This window comes from Amphiprion ocellaris, chromosome 5, assembly GCF_022539595.1.
Source record: "Amphiprion ocellaris isolate individual 3 ecotype Okinawa chromosome 5, ASM2253959v1, whole genome shotgun sequence".
In the NCBI taxonomy this organism is placed as follows: Eukaryota; Metazoa; Chordata; class Actinopteri; family Pomacentridae; genus Amphiprion; species Amphiprion ocellaris.
The window spans coordinates 1,490,591-1,513,633 of NC_072770.1; the positions used below are offsets into that span (position 1 = coordinate 1,490,591).

The 23,043-nt window shown below is 39.7% G+C and overlaps 1 protein-coding gene across 1 annotated transcript in view; it reads right to left on the reverse strand.

Annotated features, from left to right (window-relative positions):
• Nucleotides 1–23,043, reverse strand: part of LOC111568406 (serine/threonine-protein kinase 4-like) — a 44,923-nt gene that overhangs the window by 10,069 nt on the left and 11,811 nt on the right. The window contains exons 6-10 of the mRNA XM_023270052.3: nucleotides 22,587–22,754; nucleotides 21,302–21,439; nucleotides 20,414–20,545; nucleotides 19,963–20,173; nucleotides 4,282–4,433 (exon numbers count right to left, since the gene is read on the reverse strand). Coding sequence (XP_023125820.1) covers nucleotides 4,282–4,433; nucleotides 19,963–20,173; nucleotides 20,414–20,545; nucleotides 21,302–21,439; nucleotides 22,587–22,754 — 801 coding nt within the window. The remainder of the gene's footprint in view (nucleotides 1–4,281; nucleotides 4,434–19,962; nucleotides 20,174–20,413; nucleotides 20,546–21,301; nucleotides 21,440–22,586; nucleotides 22,755–23,043) is intronic.

Here is a 23,043-nt window from a genome sequence, read left to right on the forward strand (position 1 = left end):
TAGCTGGTCAGGAAACGTCTTTCTACCCACCAGATGACCGTCACTCATCCGTTCCTGTCAGGAATCGTCCTCAGACCTCCAGGGACCTTAAAAATCAGTGGACACTGTGGAGAAATGTGATTTGTTCAGCAAGGACAATTGGAAAGCAACTTGTTGAAGCTGGTCTGAAGTCACACAGTGCAGGAAGAAGCCCTTCATCAAGGAAAGGCAGAGGAAAGCCAGTTAATCTTTGCTGGGATCACAAGGATTGGACTGTTGATGATTGGACTAAGGTTCTCTTCAGGGATGAATCCAGTTTTCAGTTGATGTCCACTCCAGCCAACTTACTGGTTAGGAGGAAGCCTGGAGAAGCTACAAACCAGACTGTCTGGCCCTACAGTAAAACATGGGGGTGGATCAGTGACCATCTGGGGTAGTTTCAGTCTGAGTGGAACAGGGTCAATGAACCAGGTCATGTTTGGGGCTACTCTAGAAAACAGTCTTCTTCCATCAGCTGGAAAACTCTTTCCTGCCTCAGTGACTGGATTTTCCAACAAGACAATGCCCCTTACCAGGCAAGGTCAGTTAAAGCCTGGATGGAGAACCAGAACATTGGAACCATGCCTTGGCTGCTCAATCACCAGATCTAAATCCAACTGAAAACCTGTGGAAACTCATCAAACACTAAATGGAGAACCACAAGCCCCAAAACAAAGCAGATTAGTTAGAATTAGTGCAACAGGAATGGACTGCTGTGACAGCAGAACAATGTCAGAAGCTGGTGGAGAGCAGCCAAGACGCATGACTGCAGTCATCAGAAACAATGGTTCTGAATCAGTACTAACTCCTGTGTGGATCATGGGACTAAACAGACAGAAAAGAAAACATGGAATCCTAAAAGCTGTTTATGGCAGCACAATGCCATAGCTATTGATGATTGGTTATTATCTAGAAAACCATGGAAAATGTCTGATATCAGCTCTGAAATTAAACTCTTATCAGCTATTTTTGTTGTTATCATTGTATTTATCCAAACAAATGTATCTTTAGTTGTACCAGGCATTAAAATGAACAGGAAATTGAAGAAAACAAGGGTGGTCTAATCATTTCTTCGATGACTGTATGTTGACAAAACAGGTGAAGCTCTTTTACTTAACTGCATGCCTCAAAAGTTATAGTAAAGTTCTTAAAAAGAATAACAAAAACAAAGATAGACAATACTACACTGAAATGAGGACTGCAGTGAAAGAAAGACAATCTTGGTTGACAGGATGAATATCTACTAGTTAACCAGATGGTTGGTCGCAGGAAGGAAAAAAAAGTTCTGAATGAACTCTACTTGCTGCTGCTTTATTAGCCAAAAGAAATAATAAATACACATAAAAAGCGTTTTTCCAGCATATTAACCTGCTAAATCCCCAAGCATGACAGCTTAAACAATATACACCAAAATTATACCATTTACCAGAGCCACAAACTGTTTAAACACTGAGAGTATTGATATCTTCAATTTTCCGAAGGGGTGTAAACTAATCATATGTAAAGGGCAGTTCAGTCTCAGTCTCATTAAACTATTACCAAAATGAAACCATCTGCACCAGATCCTCTAAATAAAAAAAAACATTCTGTGCACCTCGGCACAACAAGGAAGCAATTAGAAAGTCAGCTGTGACCAACAGTGTGACTGATTATGATTTATGACATTAGAACTGCGTTATACTGCAAAAAAACCCATTCCTGACTTCTCTCTACTTCTTCGTGGTTGTGTTGTTTCCATGAAGGTGCAGGACTTTAGATTGCAGTGAAAAATAAGTGAGTGAAAATAATGCAATACAGGAAATATTATGTAGTTTTACAATGTTTGATGTTAATATCATTTTAATAATATATGTTTGAGTTAATTAAAATTTTGTCCCCTTCAATTCATGATATTAGAGGAGCTTTCAGTTGACCCACATTGTTCTCTGACTGGCATCACTTTGAGATGATTCTTTTACTAAAGGTAACAAAATCTGACAGTACAGGTCACAGCAGCAGTGATATACCTTGAAGATGACACTGTGTATCTGTCTTTGTGCCAATGCTTACAATATTAAAAATACAGCAAAACAAGAGTGAAAATCCGGGTCAAACGGCGGTTACCTGTCACTGCCTGTTAGTCTCACAGCATCAAATGCACAATGGCACAAATCTAAGTCTCAGCAGATGTATGGAACACCACAGACACACACACCCACGGTCACAGCATCAGATGTCCTCACCACAACACAACACACACAACACACACAACACACACACACACACACACACACACACACACACACACACACACACACACACACACACACACACACACACACACACACACACACACACACACACACACACACACACACACACACACCACCGTTTATTCTTTAGATCTTTTTAGACTTTAGAAAGCACACTTTGGTCACATGTTAGAACAGCCATTGTGGAATTCAACATTTTACATAATTTAAGCACGTCTGCACTGCTAAGAACAATATCTGGAGTTTTTTTTCCCATTTAATGATCAAAAATATCAAGAAATCAGTGCCTAGTTGCTTTAAAAGACATATTTAGGCTATTGATTATCAGCTGTGCTTTGCACAAAGACAGCTGGGTGATCTGGTAAGTGAAACCACCTCGTATTTAAAGGTCACATATTTAATATTTAATACCGACAGCAGCCATTTGTCCTGCTTAAATGTCTCTGAGCATGACAAACAACCTCTGCTTTTTCATTCACTGTGATTTGATTTCCACAAAGGCACTCAGGAAGGTGAGTACACGTTTAGTCAAACTGCACCTTTCGGTTGTTTAGATAAACAAACAAAACCTATGGGTGCGACCAATTTAGAAAATAACACAGAAAATACTATTTTTATATCTTATAAAGCTTTGAATTTAAATGATAGACTATTTCAGAACCTTTTAACATTAGATGTCTTCAAAGGCCAATCAGTTGGACCTAAAGAAATCATTTCACCAGTATAGACAGAGAGACAGAGAACATCTACACAAACTGCACACAAGCAGGTTGAAAACAGTCGTTCACAATTCTGACTCTGCATTGCAACAAAAAACACATCTGATGGTGACGCATTATGATCAAAACTGACAATGATCATTGGTTTTTTAGACGTACTGACACAGTGTGATGTAAACAGACTGAATGTGATGTGGATCCTAACTTAGGTCCACATCATGGATCAGTTATTTACAAGACCAATGCGACTTTCACACCCTGATTATTGTGGCCGAAATAAACAGTGACTATCACTCATCACTGCTGAGGTTATACTCTTTTGCAGGTGGATTAACCATAGTGGTGCAGTGTTTCCTCCAGGATTTTTTCCTGCAGCAGCCCCCCCAGCCCCCGTAGTTTACTTTAGTACTCGCGAGTACCCGACACAGTGCAGGACTGCTGTAAGGTGGAGACATGCGGCGGTGGTGGATTTGTGACCATTAAAAAAAAAAAAAAAAAAAAAAAAAAAAAATTTTTAAAGGAGTGGCGCTGGGATTTTAGCAGCTGTGGGCCGCTGCTGCAGAATGAATGTAGAGGAAACCCTGGTGGTGGAAAGTTGTACTTATATTTCCTCACTGGCTCAGTCAGTCTGTCCTTGACTGACATGTGACACAATCTATTTAAGTGTTGTGTGTTCCAAAGATAAAGCAATCTGTAGCTTTTTTAAAAAACACATGAGGAGAGAGGAGGCTGACTGGTGCAGGCCAACTGAACCAGCGAAGAAGAAAAAGCAACACATTCAAATACAGCACTGTACTAGGCCTGCAAAAGAGATGAATATTAATCACAATTATTCTTTTGGCTTCTCCTAACTACATAAACGTGATGAACAACACTTAAAAACATGCACTTCTGCTAGAAAACTGCACATCCAGAAAACACACGTAGCTAAAGTTGCTCGGTTCCAACCTGTTTAAACCCGACATATCGCCTTCTTTCACTCTTTTCCAGCTAATGTTTGGTCTCACACTAGTCTCAGTGAACTGATCAGGGCATCATGTCTTACCAAAAACAGGGGATGAGGAGGTATGAGAAAGTTGGACACACTACTGCTACCATGGACAAAGTTAGTCTGAAGCCCAGCACACATTTATTACAGAAGTACATGACGAGCATCTCAACTGTTAGCACATCTATGATGGCCTCAAGCTAAATTCAGGCTAAATAAGAGCCACTGGCAAATTGTGTACTTCATAATTCTGCGGTCGATTATTCATTTCAACGCGGGAAAGTATAACGTTGTCCAAACTCACCACTTCAAGATCTCCTTCAGCAGACAGTTTGCGGTTGTCCGCGTTGTTTTCTCCTCTTCCTCCTCCATCGTTATGACTGTTGGCCTCCTTCTCTTTCTGTTCAAAATACTCCAGGAAGGACGGCTTGGCTGGCTGCATCGTCTCATCTCTCCCTGTCAAACACACAACCAGCAGCGTTTACTCCACGACAGAAGATGACCAGCAGTCTTCACTAAAGTTGATAGCAAAGCAAAAAAACGCACAAACAAAAGACTTACAGTCACTGATGAGCAAATTCAACAGTGGATTGAGCCTATCAGTGCTGAAGGACGTTACTACTTGTACAGAGGCCTTTACTCCTGACCCTGCAGGAGCATGTAGGCTCAGTTGGAATATTGTGTTGACTGAACTAAACACATTTAGGTGAGAAGAAGATACTCAGGGTTTAGCAGCAGTGGTACATGTGCATTTTTTTACTGCAACAACGGCTGCGATATAATGAGAGTAAAGACATTATTGTTTACACAAATTATTTCCTTTCACCTCCTCCATTGATTCATTTTCTCTTATTTAGGAGCTTTTAAAAGTGGTGGGTAATGCTGCATTCCTCAATCACATCAGAATTAGCGATAGGAGAACGGTATTTTGCAATGACAGCATGCAGAATAATTCACACTAATGCACTGAGTTCCCCCAGTTGCCCTTTGAATTTTTAATGTTTTACTTTTGTTTAACAGAAAAAGGAGTCTTCTGTTTGCACTTAATTTAAATCATTCACTGTTGATTTATTTAACCTGACATCAAAGTGTTTTTTTCCCCCTTTTAGTCATTTGTAAAATATTTAAATTGCTGTAGTGATCATAAAACATGAAAATGTTCAAGGCGCTGGCAAACTTTAATCATTGTGCAGGCTTCCAATTAAAGTATACAATTTGACCTCTATTTTGTATAGCTTTAGGCGGTAGTTGTAAGCCTCTTGCATGAGGTCTTTTGCATCGTTAATTGTTAAGCAACGGTAGAAGGGAAGCAGCAGCAAACTGAATATTGCTATATTTTAAAATCAGTGTTTGAATAAAGACAGAACAAGAAAAGCCCTCAGAGAGCGCAGTACTCCGCCAAGGCTGCTCGGTCTTTGTATGATTTCCGACGGATGAAATCTTCAATAAAAAATGACCTTGCACTGAGCATAGGCATGTGTTCTGCATGTGTACTTTACGTATGGATACTGAATCACGTGACCTATATATATAGCTGGCGGCGGGAATTGATGGGACTCAGAAACACCCCCACAATTTAATCGGTTGTTCCTTGGATCATTTCTGATGGATAAGTCCTGATAAGTCCTCAGAGGTGGATTTATTGTAGGATCACAATCGTGATCATCAGCAGGCAGTTGATGTACTGTTCACTTGTCATGGTTACAGTGACGCCATGCCGCTATCTCATAATGATACAGAAATCTTTAACAAACCCATGGATCCAGACTATAAGCTGTATCACTGCCAAAATCTAATCAATTGATCCTTGTATCATTTCTGACCTTCGCTGACAATTTCATCCAAATCCGTTAGTCTGTTTTTGAGTAATGCTGCTAGCAGACAGACAGACAAACCAGCGCCGATCGTCACATAACTCTGCCACATTCCTTGGTGGAGTAACATGTTAAAGTTAGTTTATTTATATAGCACATTTCAACAACAAGGCGATTCAAAGTGCTTCACAAGGACATTAAAACAGCAGATGAAAACACAATTATAAAAAGAAAGAAAACACATTTATAAAATCATTAAAAAGGTCATTAAAATTTAAGGATGCAGAAGAGTAAAAGAATCAAAAACAGAAGTTAGGAAACAAGGACATTTTAAAGGTTACACTGCAGAGTTTGTCATAAAATAAGATTTAAAATAACTGTTAGAAGAACTTAGTCAAAAGCAGGCTGAGAACAGGTAAGTCTTCAGAATGGACTTAAATGTGCTGAGAGTTTCAGCCGATCTACAGTTTTCTGGGAGTTTGTTCCAAATATACGGAGCATAGAAGCTGAATGCAGCTTCTCCATGTTTGGTTTTCACTCTGGGAACTAATAAAAGACCTGATCCAGATGACCTGAGTGGTCTGGTTGGTATATACTGAGTCAGGAGGTCTCTGATGTATTTTGGTCCTAAACCATTTAAAGCTTTGTAGACCAGCAGCAGGACTTTAAAATCTACCCTCTGAGTGACAGGAAGCCAGTGTAAAGACTTCAGAACTGGAGTGATGTGATCTACTTTCTTGGTCTTAGTGAGGACTCGAGCAGCAGAGTTTTGAATCAGCTGCAGTTGTCGGAGTGTTTTTTTAGGTAAACCTGTAAAGATACTGTTACAGTAATCAAGCCGACTGAAGATGAACGCATGGACGAGCTTTTCCAGGTCCTGCTGAGACATCAGTCCTTTAATTCTTGAGATATTTTTTAAGCGATAATAAGCCGACTTTGTAATTGCTTTGATGTGTTTTTCAAAGCTGAGTTCTGAGTCCATCACCACACCCAGATTTCTGGCCTGGTCTGTAGTTTTTAGCTGTAGAGACTGAAGCTCTAAGCTCACTTTTAATCGCCCCTCCTTGGCTCCAAAAACCATTACCTCAGTTTTGTCTTTATTTAGCTGAAGAAAGTTGTGACACAGCCACTCATTTATCTGTTCAATACACTTTCCCAGCACCTGTATAGGGCCATGGTCTCCTGGGGACATTGTAATGTAAATCTGCGTGTCATCTGCATAGCTATGGTAACTTACTTTATTGTTTTCAATAGTCTGGGCCAGTGGGAGCATATAGATGTTAAACAGAAGAGGCCCCAGGATGGAACCTTGGGGAACTCCACATGTAATTGCTGTCTGCTCAGACGTAAAGTTACCTATAGACGCGAAGTAATTCCTGTCTTTTAGGTAAGATTTGAACCAGTTGAGTACTGTGCCAGACAGTCCCACCCAGTTCTCCAGTCGGTTGAGTAGTATATTGTGGACGACTGTGTCAAACGCAGCACTTAGATCCAGCAGCACTAAGACTGTCATCCTGCCGCTGTCTGTACTTAAGCGGATGTCATTAATCACCTTAATGAGGGCTGTCTCAGTGCTGTGATGCTGCCAAAAACCTGACTGAAAAACATTGAAACTGTTACTTTTTGTTAGGTAATTGCTTAGCTGTTGAAAAACTGCTTTTTCAATGATCTTACTTAAAAATGGGAGATTAGAGATTGGTCTGTAGCTGTTCATTGTGACTTGTCGAGGCTGCTCTTTTTTAGAAGTGGCTTAATTACAGCAGTTTTTAAAGCCTGAGGAAAGACGCCTGACGTAAGAGACAAGTTCACAGTCCATGTGGAAACTGTCCTGCAACCACAAGATCTGGATGCAAACATGCACATCAGCAAACATCTGCACTTTAAAATCCCTCAATCCCAGTTCCAGGTTATTCATTCTAACTTCAGCAAACAAAAAAAAAAAGAAAAAAGAAGTTCCCTTCAGTGGAGGGACCAGTGGAGCGCTGCATTATTAAAGCAGCAATACGCATGGTGCTGATCAATACCACTGAGTCACTTCCTCAGGTGCTTCAAAGCATTTGCAGAGAAAAACAAGTATTTTCTAAAATAACTATTTCTAGTGAGACGTTTACTAGTTATTGTTCAGTTAATTTTCTGTGATCAGTAATTCAAACGGTGCATTGTTTGATTAAATTCACAGAGATGTTAAAACACAGGAGCTATACTTTGTTCATCAAGTCTCTCTAAGCTGGATGCCATTTCAATTCATGTTATTAATCAACCATATTCCTTCTGGATGCTGTTGACTTGTCTTTGTAATACAAAACAATTCCAACCAGGAGCACAAGCAACCAATTCTGCTCAAAGCACAACTCATTATCAGGACTGTAATAGTGCAGCGGGAGATGCACCTTCTAATTTTAAACGCAAAAATGACTGTAAAACATTAGTTAACTTCAGTCTAAACTACAGCATAATAAGTTGGCTTTTATATGTAAAATGAGAACATCAAACCAACAAAATGATCCCAAATCATTTTCATCAGGCCATTTGCAGGGATCACTTAAGGTAAACTAGAACCTATGGAACAGAATGGAAAATAATTTAATGGGGCTGCACATTATCTGTAGATGAACTAAGTCAGCCAAAATGCGATGTGTGCAAGCCTCATGGTGATGGTAGATGGTACGTACATCATATTCATGGTGTACGTTCTTCATTAAACATTAAATAAGACCTCAAGAGTCTCCATTATGTTGGTTTTAACAGGTAGTCTATTCCTCCCAATAGCCAACAATAATGGATTAATTCAGGAAGGCTGCTGATGTACAGTTTTCTCCTTGTGAAGGCACCACTGACGATGGTCTGACTGATGAGAAACTGGTCCAACCAACCAGTCCACATGAGTTTACATTACTAAAATTCAGTGCTTGTTTCACCATCATACGGGCAAAGAAATCAAGGTATGATGGAAAACAAGTAGGGATGTCATCATCTTGAATCAATACATTACAATACATTCATCAATACATTTTTTCAATGCTTCTCAGCGGTATACGGCAATAATTCCTCAAAAATTTTTTAAAGTTATTTTTTTGGCCTTCTGCCTTTATTGATAGGTGCAGTGGAGACAGACAGGAAAGGAGAGAGAAGAGTTGGGGGAAGACATGCAGCAAAGGGCCGTGGGCGGGAATCAAACCCAGGCCGCTGTGTCAGGGACCAGCCCCTGGACATGGATCACCTGCTTAACCCGTTGACCTGCCCGAGCACACTAATTCCTCATAATTAATGCAACCTAGACACAAATAAGTGACTGTGACTGGACGGATGCACCAGCATATAAAATGATTACTTGCCAAAATCAACACTCACCAATCATGAGCCAAGTATGAATTTACAAGATAAGAAAATAAAAGAGTGTATTTAAAACTAAGACAAAAAATACAACTATCTGAAGAGCTCACAAAGAAGAGGAGCAATCAATAATCTGTGCATTTAAGATAAACATGACATTTCATAAAAAATTATCCAACATAATTAAAAGAAGCTGTATGTGTGTTAATGAGTGCGATGTAATGAGACTAAAGATGTTCTGTGTGTGTGTGTGTGTGTGTGTGTGTGTGTGTGTGTGTGTGTGTGTGTGTGTGTGTGTGTGTGTAGGTGTGTGTAGGTGTGTGTAGGTGTGTGTAGGTGTGTGTAGGTGTGTGTAGGTGTGTGTGTGATTGTATCTGTGTGTGTGCACTGAAAAAGCAACAGATCCACAGACAAATAGTGTTGGAGTTCAGGGAGACAAAGCCTCGTCTGTATCACCAGAAGAGCGAATCAATGAGGATCACGAGTGCAGTTTGATTCATGACTTTAATCAGCTGCTGTGGTGTTACAACAGGAGCTGGAGAGTTTCAGTATTTTGTATTTGCTAGCACTTAAACAGGGTCGATGCTTTCCAACACAAGTTTTGAAACTATCAAAAGGTCAGTGTGTTTTCACACATTATACCATATAGACCTCATTTCATTGGGTTACACATCCCAGCCCACACATGGATGCATTTCTGAGTAACCTGGCAGCACAGATTCTATCCAAGATGCAAACTTAGCTATTCTGAAAGCAGGCTACTGTGCCACAGCTGGTAGTTCACTGAATCTGAGAGGATCACTTAACAGGATTGCTGTCAAAGTCTGTAAAATTCAATATCTATAAAGAAGAGTGACAAATTAAACATCTTAGCAGATTGTTGCACCACTACAAGCTGCCACAAAAACTTCAACGCTCCTCGAAACCCTCTCCAAAAACATTTGATGTTCCAAACAACGGAGGTGGAGAGCCCCATCTTAAACAAGCCCTCTGTGATTTTTAGAAATATCTAATATATTGGATGAAAACACAGAAAATTGCATTTTGTTTTGCAGATTTTCTCAAAATCTACTTCAGCTATGTGCTACATTTGCATGTGAACATAGCTGGAGTCACTTTGCTTCTGCTAAATGTACGAATTGATAATATTTTAGCTCTAGAGCTGCACCATTAGTTCATCAAAATGACTGCATTTCTTGGTCATGCATTGTTGTAAAGATCTGTATATTAGTTGTTAAACTGACAATATGCTAAAGTTGTCACAGTGTGTCTGCCTCCTAGTGGTCTAAATGCAGATTTAAACCCCAACAAACCACTCAATAGAACAATCCATGTCTTTCCAAAACTTTTTCCTTGTCTTCTTTGCTTGGTCACAGTGATAAATATCAACTGTCTAATGGGCTTGCCTCACTTGTGGCTTTGTAGTTCGTTTTCATTTAAGCACAGAATCAATTTTAAGACCAGTGTTCCCCTCAGCAGAATTAATGACTGTTTATTCTCTGCTCCAATTGCCACTGGATTAAGCTGCCAAGAGCACAGACCTTGGAAAAGTCACTGTTTAAAGATAGTAGCCTCAGTTTCCCCAATATGGAGCTTTTCAACATTATCAGATGACAGAAGGACAAACACATAAAAAACATGATCTAATGTGTCTTTGAATTCAGTTTGGTGTCCAGTGTTGTTTGGTAACTTCAGCAATTATCTGACATGCCAAAGAATTTTTCCAACTGTGCTGCACATTCCTATAAGCGGTGGCCTGCTGTGCTTTGTTGGTTGTCATGCCAACCCCATGTGGAGGCAAGCAAACTAGTGAGCAGTGTTTATTTATACTTGTTCACGTACACATCTTTATATTTTCTGTCACTGGTGCTGATAACTGGGATCATTAGTATACATCACATCTAGAAGAGGACAGGTTTAAGCCATGAATGTCCATCCAGCTATTAAGAGAGAAGATCTATTTTTATTTCTAGATTTATTTACCATCTTTACAGAGACAGGAAAGGTGCCGTGTTTCCTTCTTTTTCAGCCTATCTGTTGTGTAACTCAATTTAAGAAGTGTTAAGGCAGGTTCAGCTGAAAAAGGCTTCTTCTAGAATCCACACAGTGTGAAAGTGTTAGACTTTAAGTATTTAAATGTGTTAACAAACCAGGGGGGGGGTTTCAAACATGATTCTTCACTTCACTCAGACAAGTCAGCTATCTAATTCCACTAGAAAACGTTCAGTGTCTAAGCTAATAAATGTAATTTTGGTTGATCTCCTGGCAGTGTTAATATTGTTAATTGTGTTAGAATGCTGCAGCCCTGAAACCAGACTGAACATAAACCACAAGTTAAGCTACATACAGATTTAACACACTTTCAACTGAAAGTAAAGACCAAACCAAAGTGGACTCTACAGGACTTCCTTCTGATCCTGCAAGTTCCCACAGCAAAATTAAACTTTAATAAATAAACAGCTGTGAGAGATGAGACGCTACACAGAGCTCTTCTGTCTTTTTTAACGAGGCTCCTTACAAAGAGGCTTTAAGAAAACACATTATGGTGTTTTGGGGGGGCATTTTCTGCCTTTATTAGATAGGACAGTGTGAGAGAGACAGCAAACATGGGTAGAAGAGTGGGGGAATGATATGCAGTACATGGCCATGGGCTGGATTCGAACCCATGACCGCTGCTTCAGGGAATATAGCCCCTGTTCATGGTTCACCTGCTCAGCCAACTGAGCTATCTGGGAGCCCTATGGTATCTATTTAGTTCCAGTACAAAGATTTATGTGCCGTTTGTACTTTGAAGTTGCTAAATGAATGTAAACTACAGCTAAACAAAGAATCTTTCACAGAGCCAAGTGTTAAAGCTGTGGACGACTGGACAATCGCTACAGCTCAGAGACAGAAAAATACATTTCAATAATGATTATGTTAACATAATGATGCCGTCTGCATGAATCTCAAACAACAAATAGAAAGTCTGAATCGCTTTCACTTCACAGTGCCGGCTACCCTTCAGATTGTGTTTGTGTAAATCTTAAATGCATCTACCTGTTTTGGGTCTTTATCTCTTTTAGTGACTTTCCCTTACATTTTGAAATAAAATCCTAAAAATATATATATATAATATATATTTGCTCCAATAAATCAGGATTTCCTACAAGGATGTTGAGTAGCCAACTAGTGGGGGGAAAAGTAGCCAGCTAGGGGTGTCCAAAGGCAGAAAAGCCTAATCTTGGTAGCTTCTAGCACATTTCAGTGACACTACTCCAGTGAAGAGTGAATACTGAAAAGGAGACATAGGCTTCCTGTGCTAACAGTCTATAAATAGCAATTCTGACGTCATTTTTGAACATTAGCACAAACTGGCAGATCCATAAAAAGGCCCCAAGTTTTAGACACAAAAATGTCACTTTAAATCCAAATGTCTGTCTAAATATACTCTAACTGCTGTAAATATGTGAGAATATGTAATCTAAAGCTACAACTAATCATTTATTTCATTAATATTAATCTGATTGTTTTCCTTCGTTTTATTAATCATGCCGTCTAGAAAAAGGTCATACAAAAGTGGAATACACCCATGAAGTCACCTCAAACTGCCCCACAGACATTCGGTTCACTTGAGAAACTTGAGTCAACAAGTGGAACTATTTTTAAAAACACGGCTGAAATGACTGCACGATTGCAAAATGAGTTTATAAGTTCACTGACAAACTGTTTCAACTCCACTGCTGGGCTGAAAAATTCACCAAAAATCAAAAGAGGAGCTATAACATGAAAAATGATCAGATTTCAGGGCAGATTTTGAGTTTATTATCTTATTTTTATCATGAATGAGTTGGAGAAGGAGTGCAGAAGGCAATGAGAGGCTTCTGATATGGATTCCAGTGAGCGACGGTTAGTGGCTAATCAGTGTAAATTAAAAGGCTTTTTATTTTTCAGTACCATTAGGAAGGATCAATATCAGATTTAATGTCTTATCTGGATCCTTGGGGCCCCTTCAGCATCAGACCGCTGGTATTAGTTTGAGACACACACACTCTGAATGAGAAGCTCAGGCATTAGAAGACACACACTAACACAAACACACAACTGAAGGATATCAGGGTTCTAATGCAATTATGAACTCTAAATGTTCCTGCGTTAATGCAGTTTAAACTGCTGGCAGAGGAGATCCATAGTAACTCAATAGGAGGACATCAGACAGGAGACACCGCGTGTGTGTGTGTGTGTGTGTTTGTATTTATGAGATTTACAAGCTGCGATCGTGACACGGTAAATCACTCAAATGACTGTGTTTGTGCTCATATCTACGGTAAGTCTCATGTGAGGCTGTTACATCAGTGGTGTAAATCAAGTGTGTGACATTAGCATACATGGTGTCCGTCACTCTGTTCAACCTACTATCTTATATGTGTATATTTAAATCATTAATGAGGGAAAATGTCAAGTCTTGTTGTTTCTCTGTAGACAGCTCATTACACTGTGGCTCCAGATTACTGCAGCATGACAAATTACCCTGGTGAGCACCCAAATGCTGCTAATTTCTGTCAGTGGCAGTAAATGGAACCGAGCTTCGCTGACCTAAACATAAATCTCATTAGATGTAGTGCAGGAGCTCTGATGGTATGACATAAAGTGAGGGATCAGTTATTAATGGGCAGAATCAATGGCTTTGACGCAAAGTCAGTATTTTAAACCAATCCATGGCTCTGAATAGTTTTTTTTCTAGACTTCATTGGAAGGTTTTTCTTCAGTATCACAACGTAACTGCTGCATCATGACATCAGCCATTTCTACAGCTTTAGAAGCTGGTGGCTGCAGCAGAGCTTTGTTTATAACTTTCCAAAGAGTCAAGGGTTTGAACGTATGGGCATTTGGGATGCCAATTTTTATTTTAATTTTCTATTAACCATCAATTGATCAATTGTTGAACTCAACAGTATACAGTGGTACTCTTACTTCATATGCTGATAAAACCATTTTCAACCACAGACACGAGATATTCACCAAAAAAATCAGCCTGGTAATAGGAATTTAAAACAGATGAGGTAAACATCTGGTTACTTTATTTGTAAATGAACCAAAGTTACTTAAACCTGACAGCAGCCACTGCAGAGTTCATCAACACGACTCCTACAGTTAGCAGTTAAGGCTAGATTATATGGACAGCTACGGACACCCATGGTCGTGTAGCTGCTGTTGTTGTACTAATATTTAGACCAGCTGTAGTCTGCTAGGAGAACACCGTTGCTATATCAGATCATATACACCAATCAGTCATAACATTATGACCACCTGTCTAATATTGTGTTGGTCCTCTTTATGCTGTTAAAACTCCTCTGACCCAGTGGTTCATGGACTCAGGACCTCAGGGGATGTCCTGTGGTACCGGGATGGTGGCAGTGAGGTCTGTGGGTCCTGTGGGTTGCAGGGTGGGACCTACTTAGATCAGACTTATCCTGGCACATCCCACAGATGCTCAATAAGATTTGGATCTGGGGAGTGTGGAACCCAGGTGAACAGCTTAGCTCTGTTGTGTTCCCCAGGTCACTCCTGAGCAGTTTTTGTGGTGTGTCGGGGTGCATTGACCTGCTGAAGGTGGCAACTGGCATCAAGGACTGCTGTTGCCATGGGTGGTTGGGTGAGTTGCTGGACCTGCCATGTTTAGGTGGGTGGTACATGTCAAACATCCATATGAATGTCAGGACTCAAGGTTTCCCAGCAGAACGTTGCATTATAACAAGATGACTGATGTTCTTCACCCGTCAGTGGTCAGAATGTTGTGGCTGATCGGTGGATTTCATACATGTAGCACAGTCATCACATGGACATAAATTTTGGGATGCAGGCGGATATCTACAGAAGTGTCTGTATGGACTCTCGTCGACTTGGAGGGACGACGTAATTTACATCTTGTGAAGCCTTTGTAATCTTGGAGTTGCAATTAATCAATTACCAATTAATAATCAGTTTTAGAAAATGACAGCAGCAGCATAGTACAGTCAGTAGAGTGCGCAAGTTTTTAAAGAGCCAAGACTTCAGACAGAAAGAAAAAAAAACTACTTCAAATGATCACAGAATAAAAAGGTGGTTTGTACACTATGTGAAGTTCAAATGGCATCCCACAGCAGAATACATGAGCACCTGAGAAAATTCTCCGGTGTTACTCTGGAAGATGCTCCACCAGGAAAACTATGTGCGCTGTCTATCTGCTAGCAAGGATAAAGAGAGCTTTTTTATATATATATATATATATATATATATCTTTTGTCCTTGCAGTTGGTAAATACTCACAAAACTCTAAAACAAATAAACTTAAATCAAATGGTTGAATTGATTGTTGGTGGAAAAATCATTTCTTTAGCAGCAGCCCTGACATAAACCTGTATAGTACCTTTGTTTTCATCAGGAAATATTGTGGTGGTGTTCAGACACTCAATGTGCGTGTCCACTAGATGCGATTTTCCCACACGGCAACGCACCGCATCTGAAAATCGCACGGACGGCGGGCGGTCACGAGCGGACCACAACATGGTCACATGACAGCTCTGAGCAACAGCAGGTCGCTACGTGGTCACGTGACCGAACTTCAGCTGGCAGTCTACTCTATGCAAATGAGCTGCAGCTGCTCCAGGTAAACACACCTGATCGCAGCTGGAAATGCGCCGCATGGGGCATGCTGGACCGGTTGCAGTGCGTTTCCCGCTGCGATCCGGTAGACTCGACTCCAGTGTGCGGAGATTCCATACATCGTGAAACTGTCCTCAAACTTCTAAACTAGGCGTCGGTGACCTAAAACCAGGACAGATTCAGCTGCTGCACAGATTATTTCTCGCCTCAGATGCTTTCAGAAATACTTTTCGCTGACGTGTTTTTTGAAATAAAAGGGAAAGTTTGCGGCCGAGCCGCTGTGTTTATCATCTGCAGGACCGTCCCGCTGAAAGCACGGTGACGTCACCACGTAGCGGCCTGCTGTTGGTCAGCGCTGTCATGTGACCATGTTGTGGTCCGCTAGGGACCACCCGCCGTCTGTGTGATTTTCAGATGCGGTGCGTTGCCGTGCGGGAAAATCGCATCTAGTGGACACGCGCCTTCAGGGTTGTGCACTACAGGAATCACACAGAGCAAAAGCAAACATACACACATTCACACTCACTATGATCTAGTGTTTCATTGGGGCTAATTCTTTGCGTAGAAAAACAAACATATAAAACACACCCACAAGACTGGCTGCACTGATGAGAGAAGTCCAGCTCTTATTGAGACTCCCTTCCAAAAGCACCCAATGCTTCCAACTCCCACACTGCAAACAGACTCCAAGAGACTGAAGCAGCATGATCAGAGCTCTGTCAGGTGACAATCCAGCACAAGTTCAGGTATTCATTATACTGGATGCTCTGTTTGGCCTGCGTTTCTTTTTACTCTCTGTACTCACGCCTCTCTGGCAAATAAAATCTTAGTAAAATTAAGTGAACAGTCCAGTGGTTTGCATACATACCAATGCTGTCCACTTTGTCCCTGGTTCATGTCATTGCATGTCACCTTTTTAATTGCTCCCTGGGGACAAATAAAGTTTCTGAATCTGAATCTGCAACTATCTAAAAAAAAAAAAAGCAAAACTGCCAAAAAATATCTCCTTTAAATATTTCGTAATAAGGTGAAGCTAATGGTTAAATGTGTAACTAAAGCCAGGTCCAACTGCTGTTTCTATTAGAGCAGGGGTGTCAAACATGCGGCCCGCGGGCCAAAACCGGCCCTCAAAGTGAATTATTTACCAAGAAGACATTAACTGCAGATTATTAATTTGTAAAACCATAAATTTAAAATAATTTCTAGACCATGATAAGTTGTTTTGATCAGAAAGTAAAATATTAGATTGTTCATTGTTCTTTTGTCGTTTTGTGTCTCATTTTTGTAATATTTTTTCTTGTTTTTTGTCTTTTTATGTCTGACATTTGTCGTTTGTCTCATATTTTTGTCATTTTGTGTTTCCTTTTGGTCTCGCTTGTGTTTTTTGTCTTATTTTTGCCATTTTGCCTTATTCATTGTTTTGTCTATCGTGTTTGTCATTTTGTGTTTTTTTGTCTCACTTGTGTTTGTCTATTGTTTAGTCATTTTTTGTCTCGCTTGTGTCTTTTGGGTAATTTTTAGTTTCTTTGTTGTCATCTGTCCATTTTTTTGTCACCAACTTTTTTGTCTAATTTTTTGTCTTTTTTTGTTTTGTTTCGTGTTGTCTCATTTTTTTGTCATTTTGTTTCTCACTTCTGTCATTTCGTGTCTCATTTTTGTAATATTTTGTCTTTTTTTTGGTCACTTTGGTCATAAAGTAAAATACTATATCATTCAGTTCCAGATGACTAAATGTTGTGTTCCTTTGTAGACACTCTGATCTGGAAGTTGTAATGTATAAACAATAAACTGAGGCATAATATTATTTATTTTTCCTTACAAATGTCAGGTTGTTCATAATATTTAGTAAAAGATAATTGCTTAAATGTGAACTTTTTTGTGCTAAAATAGAGGAAACATTTGGAGTTGTGGTTATTTATAGGTTATTCTGCTGTGGTTTTACTGGTCCGGTCCACTGGAGATCAAATTGGGCTGAATGTGGTCCTGAACTAAAATGAGTTTGAGTATTTGCCTTAACAGAAAAGAGATTCAACTTTACTGCATGTACTGGATGGTGAAACATTCCTGAGATGACAAGTGGTGTAAACCCCTTTGCTAGATGTTTGAGGGTTATAAATAAACCAACTTACAGGATGATGAGTCAAACACTGTCTCTGAGAATTAAGAAAAACTCAATAATATTGAGGTGAATCTTGCTACTGATACAGCCTCTGAAGGAAATGCATTCAGAAGCAGCGCCCTTCAACAGAAGAAAAAGATTTTTTCCTAAACATACAGGAAGAAAAAACTACTTGACACAACAGAAAGGCAGTAGAGCTCTGGGTTCATGACCTTTAAATCTTGGAAATGGATACGGTTCTTTAAACAGTTATTTTACTATTAAAAACTGGAAGATTAAAAAAAAACACATTTGAAAGTCATTAACCACTGTAGCAGAAAGATCAGCTAAGTCATTGCGTAGTGTAGTGTCCAACACACAACACATATTGTTGACTTCAGAGCTAAGTGATGGTCACACTGTGCCCCCTAGTGAACAGCAGTGGTTTCATTGTTGCTCTTTTCCTGCATGTATTTAGTTTTTTGATGTATTTATTGTATTTACTAGTCTTATAAATGTATTTTAAATGTGCTAAAGAAATAAAGTGCATAATTATTATTAGAATTGTTGTCATTAATGAAACTCTACAGCAGCTACACAGTGAAGATGGACCATGCTACATCACATTACATATGACCAAGCCGCAAATTCTTTTTGACAAAAGCCGTAAACGTTTCATTTCCAGGATGTGAAGGAAAAATCATTCACTTTCTCACGACTGAAATGGTTCTAGTTTATGACATCCTAAATGCAGGTGTGTCTGTCAATTGCAGTCACCCTAAATCAAGTGTAGGTACCAAGTCACCCCAAATTACTTTACAGGATGTCACCCCTGACCTCTGTTTCTCCTAAATTGATGACGCAAGCATGTTTAGGCTCTCTGTCCCTAATATGACCCTGAGACAGACAGACGCTGGCTAGAGATAGCATAGGAGTGAAAACAAGGTTATATTGTTATATTCTTGTCTAGACGGCTTCTGAACTGAGTCCTGTCACCATATTTAGTAGCATAAACATGACATGCCTTCCCAACGGTAGATACACGTGGACAAAACTGTTGATACCCCTCAGTTAATGAAAGAAAATCCACAATAGTCACAGAAGTAATTTGAATCTGACAAAAGTAATAATAAATAAAAAATATATGAAAATTAACCAATGAAAATCAGACATTGCTTTTGAACTGTGGTTCAACAGAATTATTTTTAAAAAAAATAATGGTCATCGCAGAATTCTCCAACACAGGATTGGGTTTTTAAAAGTTTGCAGTTATATTACTGCAACTTTCATTGAAGAACTTCCCTGTCAATTTTATGTTTTATTTGTACATCGGTGGCCATTGGTCCTGAGATGCAATTTGTTCAGTAACATGTTTATTATGGCTAGAGAAACTCAAAACAGTACATTAATAAGTGGTGTAAACTAAGGTGAATACAAATTAAATGTGAAACTACATGTTTCATTTTTCTGACCTTGGGTTTACAGTGAGTTTCAAAGGACAACTTTGTTTTCAAATAGTGCCAGCATGTTCCTCATCAAGTAGTTCCTCTTACATGATTTGGAGTAAGCTGGGAGCCAATTCCTTCTCATCAGACAAGACATATTTTCATGTAACAACATATGCATATATTAATCTAACTCACTCTCATTACTAACATCATCTAAACTGTTGCCACTACCATTAGTAGTGCATTCAGTGTGGGAATGGTGGATGGCTAATGTGGACAACAAACTCAAGAGGTACTGCACACTTAAATAGGTGTTTGCTGTAAATTGAATGATAAGGTTGTAAAATCAAATCTAAAATTAAAAAGCAATAGCAGAGGAATGGACTAATGAAGTAAATAAATGCACATTAGAACCACGGCATGGTCTGGAGAAAGATTTTTGGAGAAATCTACTAACCAAAATGGTTGGTGCTGTTTTAAAGGCAACCGATCTGATTTAGTTTTTCTGTTACTATACTTACAAACTAAGCTAACTGATGAATAAAAAGTACTGATGACACTCTCACTTTACTTTTAGTGCCAAAATATTGATTTAATTGAATTAATTCTATTTGTTGGACAGCCATAATGGATGACCACTATACTGGGTTGTGGTTTGAGGGACTTACTTTTCATAGTACCAGCTTCCTCCTCATCCTCATCGTCAGAGTTGATGACCATGGTGCCAAGCTGTGACTGCATGGTTCCCGTGTCCTCATGCTCGATCATAGTCCGTGCTGTGCCACCAAGTGAACTTGCTAACGAACCGGCTGCCCGAATGGTTCCTGAATCCCCTGTTCCCGCTCGCACCATCGTCCCCTGGTCGACCTCGTCCTCATCCTGAAGTAAACAGGTAGACAGTGAAGCACTGAAGTGTATCTGCAGATCCAGTCCCTTCCTTTCTACATGTCTGACTAGGCTTGTGGGTGTACTACAGAGGTTGATGTTATTCTGATGACATTGTAGCGTGGAGGCAGATCACTATTTTATCAAAATCACATGCTCAAAGAAAATCTTGCCGAGTCTCAACTTTCGTGCTTCAACACTTTGAGCCATTTTCTAAAATTTTCAAAGTCTTACTGAGTTGTCATCATCTTCAGCATCCTGCTCTCTCTGTTCGGCCTCTTCTTGTCTCTTCAGTTTAATCTCCATGGCGTCTGTAATCAGGGCTCTGAGGATGGAACTGGGCTTGGCTGACTTAATAAAAGGATGCTGGAGGGGAGAAAGACACAATTTAAAGAAAAATGATGAAGACAACAGTGACTAGATATTTTTCTTTTTTCCTTCCTAGCAAAAACACACACAATAGGAGATGAAGATGCATTTTAATGGCTCTTAACTGCAGCAAGAGTCTAGCGTTTGCTGATTATGGTGAAGCTCTAGAAAAAATGCATCTAAACATACTGTTGAAACTAAAAGATTATTATGGGTGCAATAGTTAATGTAGTAAGTGACTTTGCACATCCATCTGTCAGTCTGTCTGTCTAAAAAAAAAAAAAAAGGCTGTAACTGTGTTAAATATTGATATTTATAGCTACAGCTGGATTTTAAAATGGATTTTTACACACAACGATGGGTTTGTATTCAACACCCCATTTCTTATTTTGAAGTTACACAAAGTAGAGAGGAACCACTGAAATCCTTTCATTAAAAAGTACTAATGCCAGACTGTACAAATATCCCACTGCAACTTAAAGTCCTGCTTTGAAAAGTAAAACTTACATTTTACAGTTATATGTGTAGTTGCTTGGATTTTTAACTATTTAGCATTGAACTGCATGTGATTATTATTCAGTTTTATTGCTCATCTTAGGTCAGTTGTTCTTTGTGTAATTTCCTTGGTTCACTGAAATGATTAGGTTTGGTTTTCTGGACCAGTTTTCTTGGTTCTGACGAATTAGCAGTTGATTAAAGCTACTTCATGTGCTATAAATAAAGCCAGTCCAGTGGGACTTGACGCGGCCGTACCTGTAATAACTGTGTGGCCGTCGCCCTATTCTCTGGGTTTTTCACCAAACACTGGCTGACAAAGTCTTGAAAGGGTGGAGACCACAGATCCGGGTTTCGAAACTTTGGAGGAGGGTTGGTGGGAATCATGAAAATGGCCTAGAAGAGGAAGCATAATTCAGTACACAGAAGATGAAGGTATGAACATAAAGTTAGAAGATACAAACATTTGACACACCAACAAAACACTGTCTTATGTTCAGGCCAATGCAGTAGTAATACACTTCTACTACTATACTGCTTCCCTTTTTCTGTATTGCCATTACACACAAATACACACTTACTGGTTAATGTGATCAACAGATCATATGATGATCTTTTCAGGTAGAAACTAATTTGACAACCTGCATCACAGTTTTGCTCACAGACATAGTTGAACTGTAATCCCATGATTAGTTGTGCAAATTATTGCATGGATACAAAACTATCACTTGAAACTAAAGGCTATTCTCCTAAATCACTGCCTGCCTAATTACTGAGAAAGTTCTGGCTGGGAGTAATAATTCATATCTCTACTGCTTTGACGCTTCTTTAACAGCTAGCCTCGACCCACCTTACCTCGTGCTTCCCTACCTGGTGGCAGGTCAGGTAGCTGTTGTAACAGTCCTGGTTTTCATTTGACTACCTAACTGAGTCTCTCTCCCTGTGTAGAGAATCCAACTCCACCAGCCTGGATTGCAGCTTTGTGATGGGAACCAGCTCTCCAGCAGATTAGTACCTTATTCTTAAGTATTTCATGTGACATTTGTTCTCTGTTCTTTTTACTGTCCTATTTTCTCCTGTATTTATTGTTTTTAGATGTTGACAATGCACTTGAGCTTATTGCACCTCTTTCCAATGTGGTTTTATACTGCTAATGGCAAACTGAACTGAACTGAGATCTCTCAGAGAGCAGAACAAAAACTCCCATCACCAGCTGCAGTCAAGGGAAAGATGATGGAGGTGGAGTCTGATGGGACTGGAGAGGCAGCTGAATGACGACCACAGCACTGACCTGACCAGCCCACAGAGAAGGAAACTCCAGATAAGCCTAGCCGGAGTTCTCCACTTAAGCAACAGATACACCATCTGGCATCCTTACTGATAAAATCTGTACAGTTCCTTTATGAAGCAGATAATACGTCAAACGAAGATAAACAAAGATACGGCAATTCCCCTTTTAAAAACAAAGATTTCCCACTTTACCTATTCCAGTGAAATAGAAACGCTATTCAGACTTTCACAGATATTGCACACACTCTCTCACCCTCATTGGGTGTATGTCTGCATAGGGCGGTTTGCCCTCCGCCATCTCTATAGCTGTGATTCCCAGAGACCAGATGTCGGCCACACAGTTGTAGCCGATCTCCTGTATAACCTCTGGAGCCATCCAGAACGGCGTGCCGATCACTGTGTTCCGCTTCGCCATGGTGTCCTGAGAAACAGAGGAGGACCGAGAACACAGATAAGGGAAACTACCATAGATACTCCAAAGCAGCTTTAACAACAAAAAGGGCAGATCATATTTTGCTAGATGTAGAGGTAAAAAGCTGATGTTGAATGACCAGAGAAAGAGCTGCCACACCTAATTCAACCAAGTCTGTCATATTAAATTAATTAGAATGTGATGTGTAATTTTCAGGGATAAAACTATCTAATGTTTTCTTTGCCAGTTCACTAACCTATATCGTACTTCCACTGTTTGGTCAGATGTAACAAAGTAT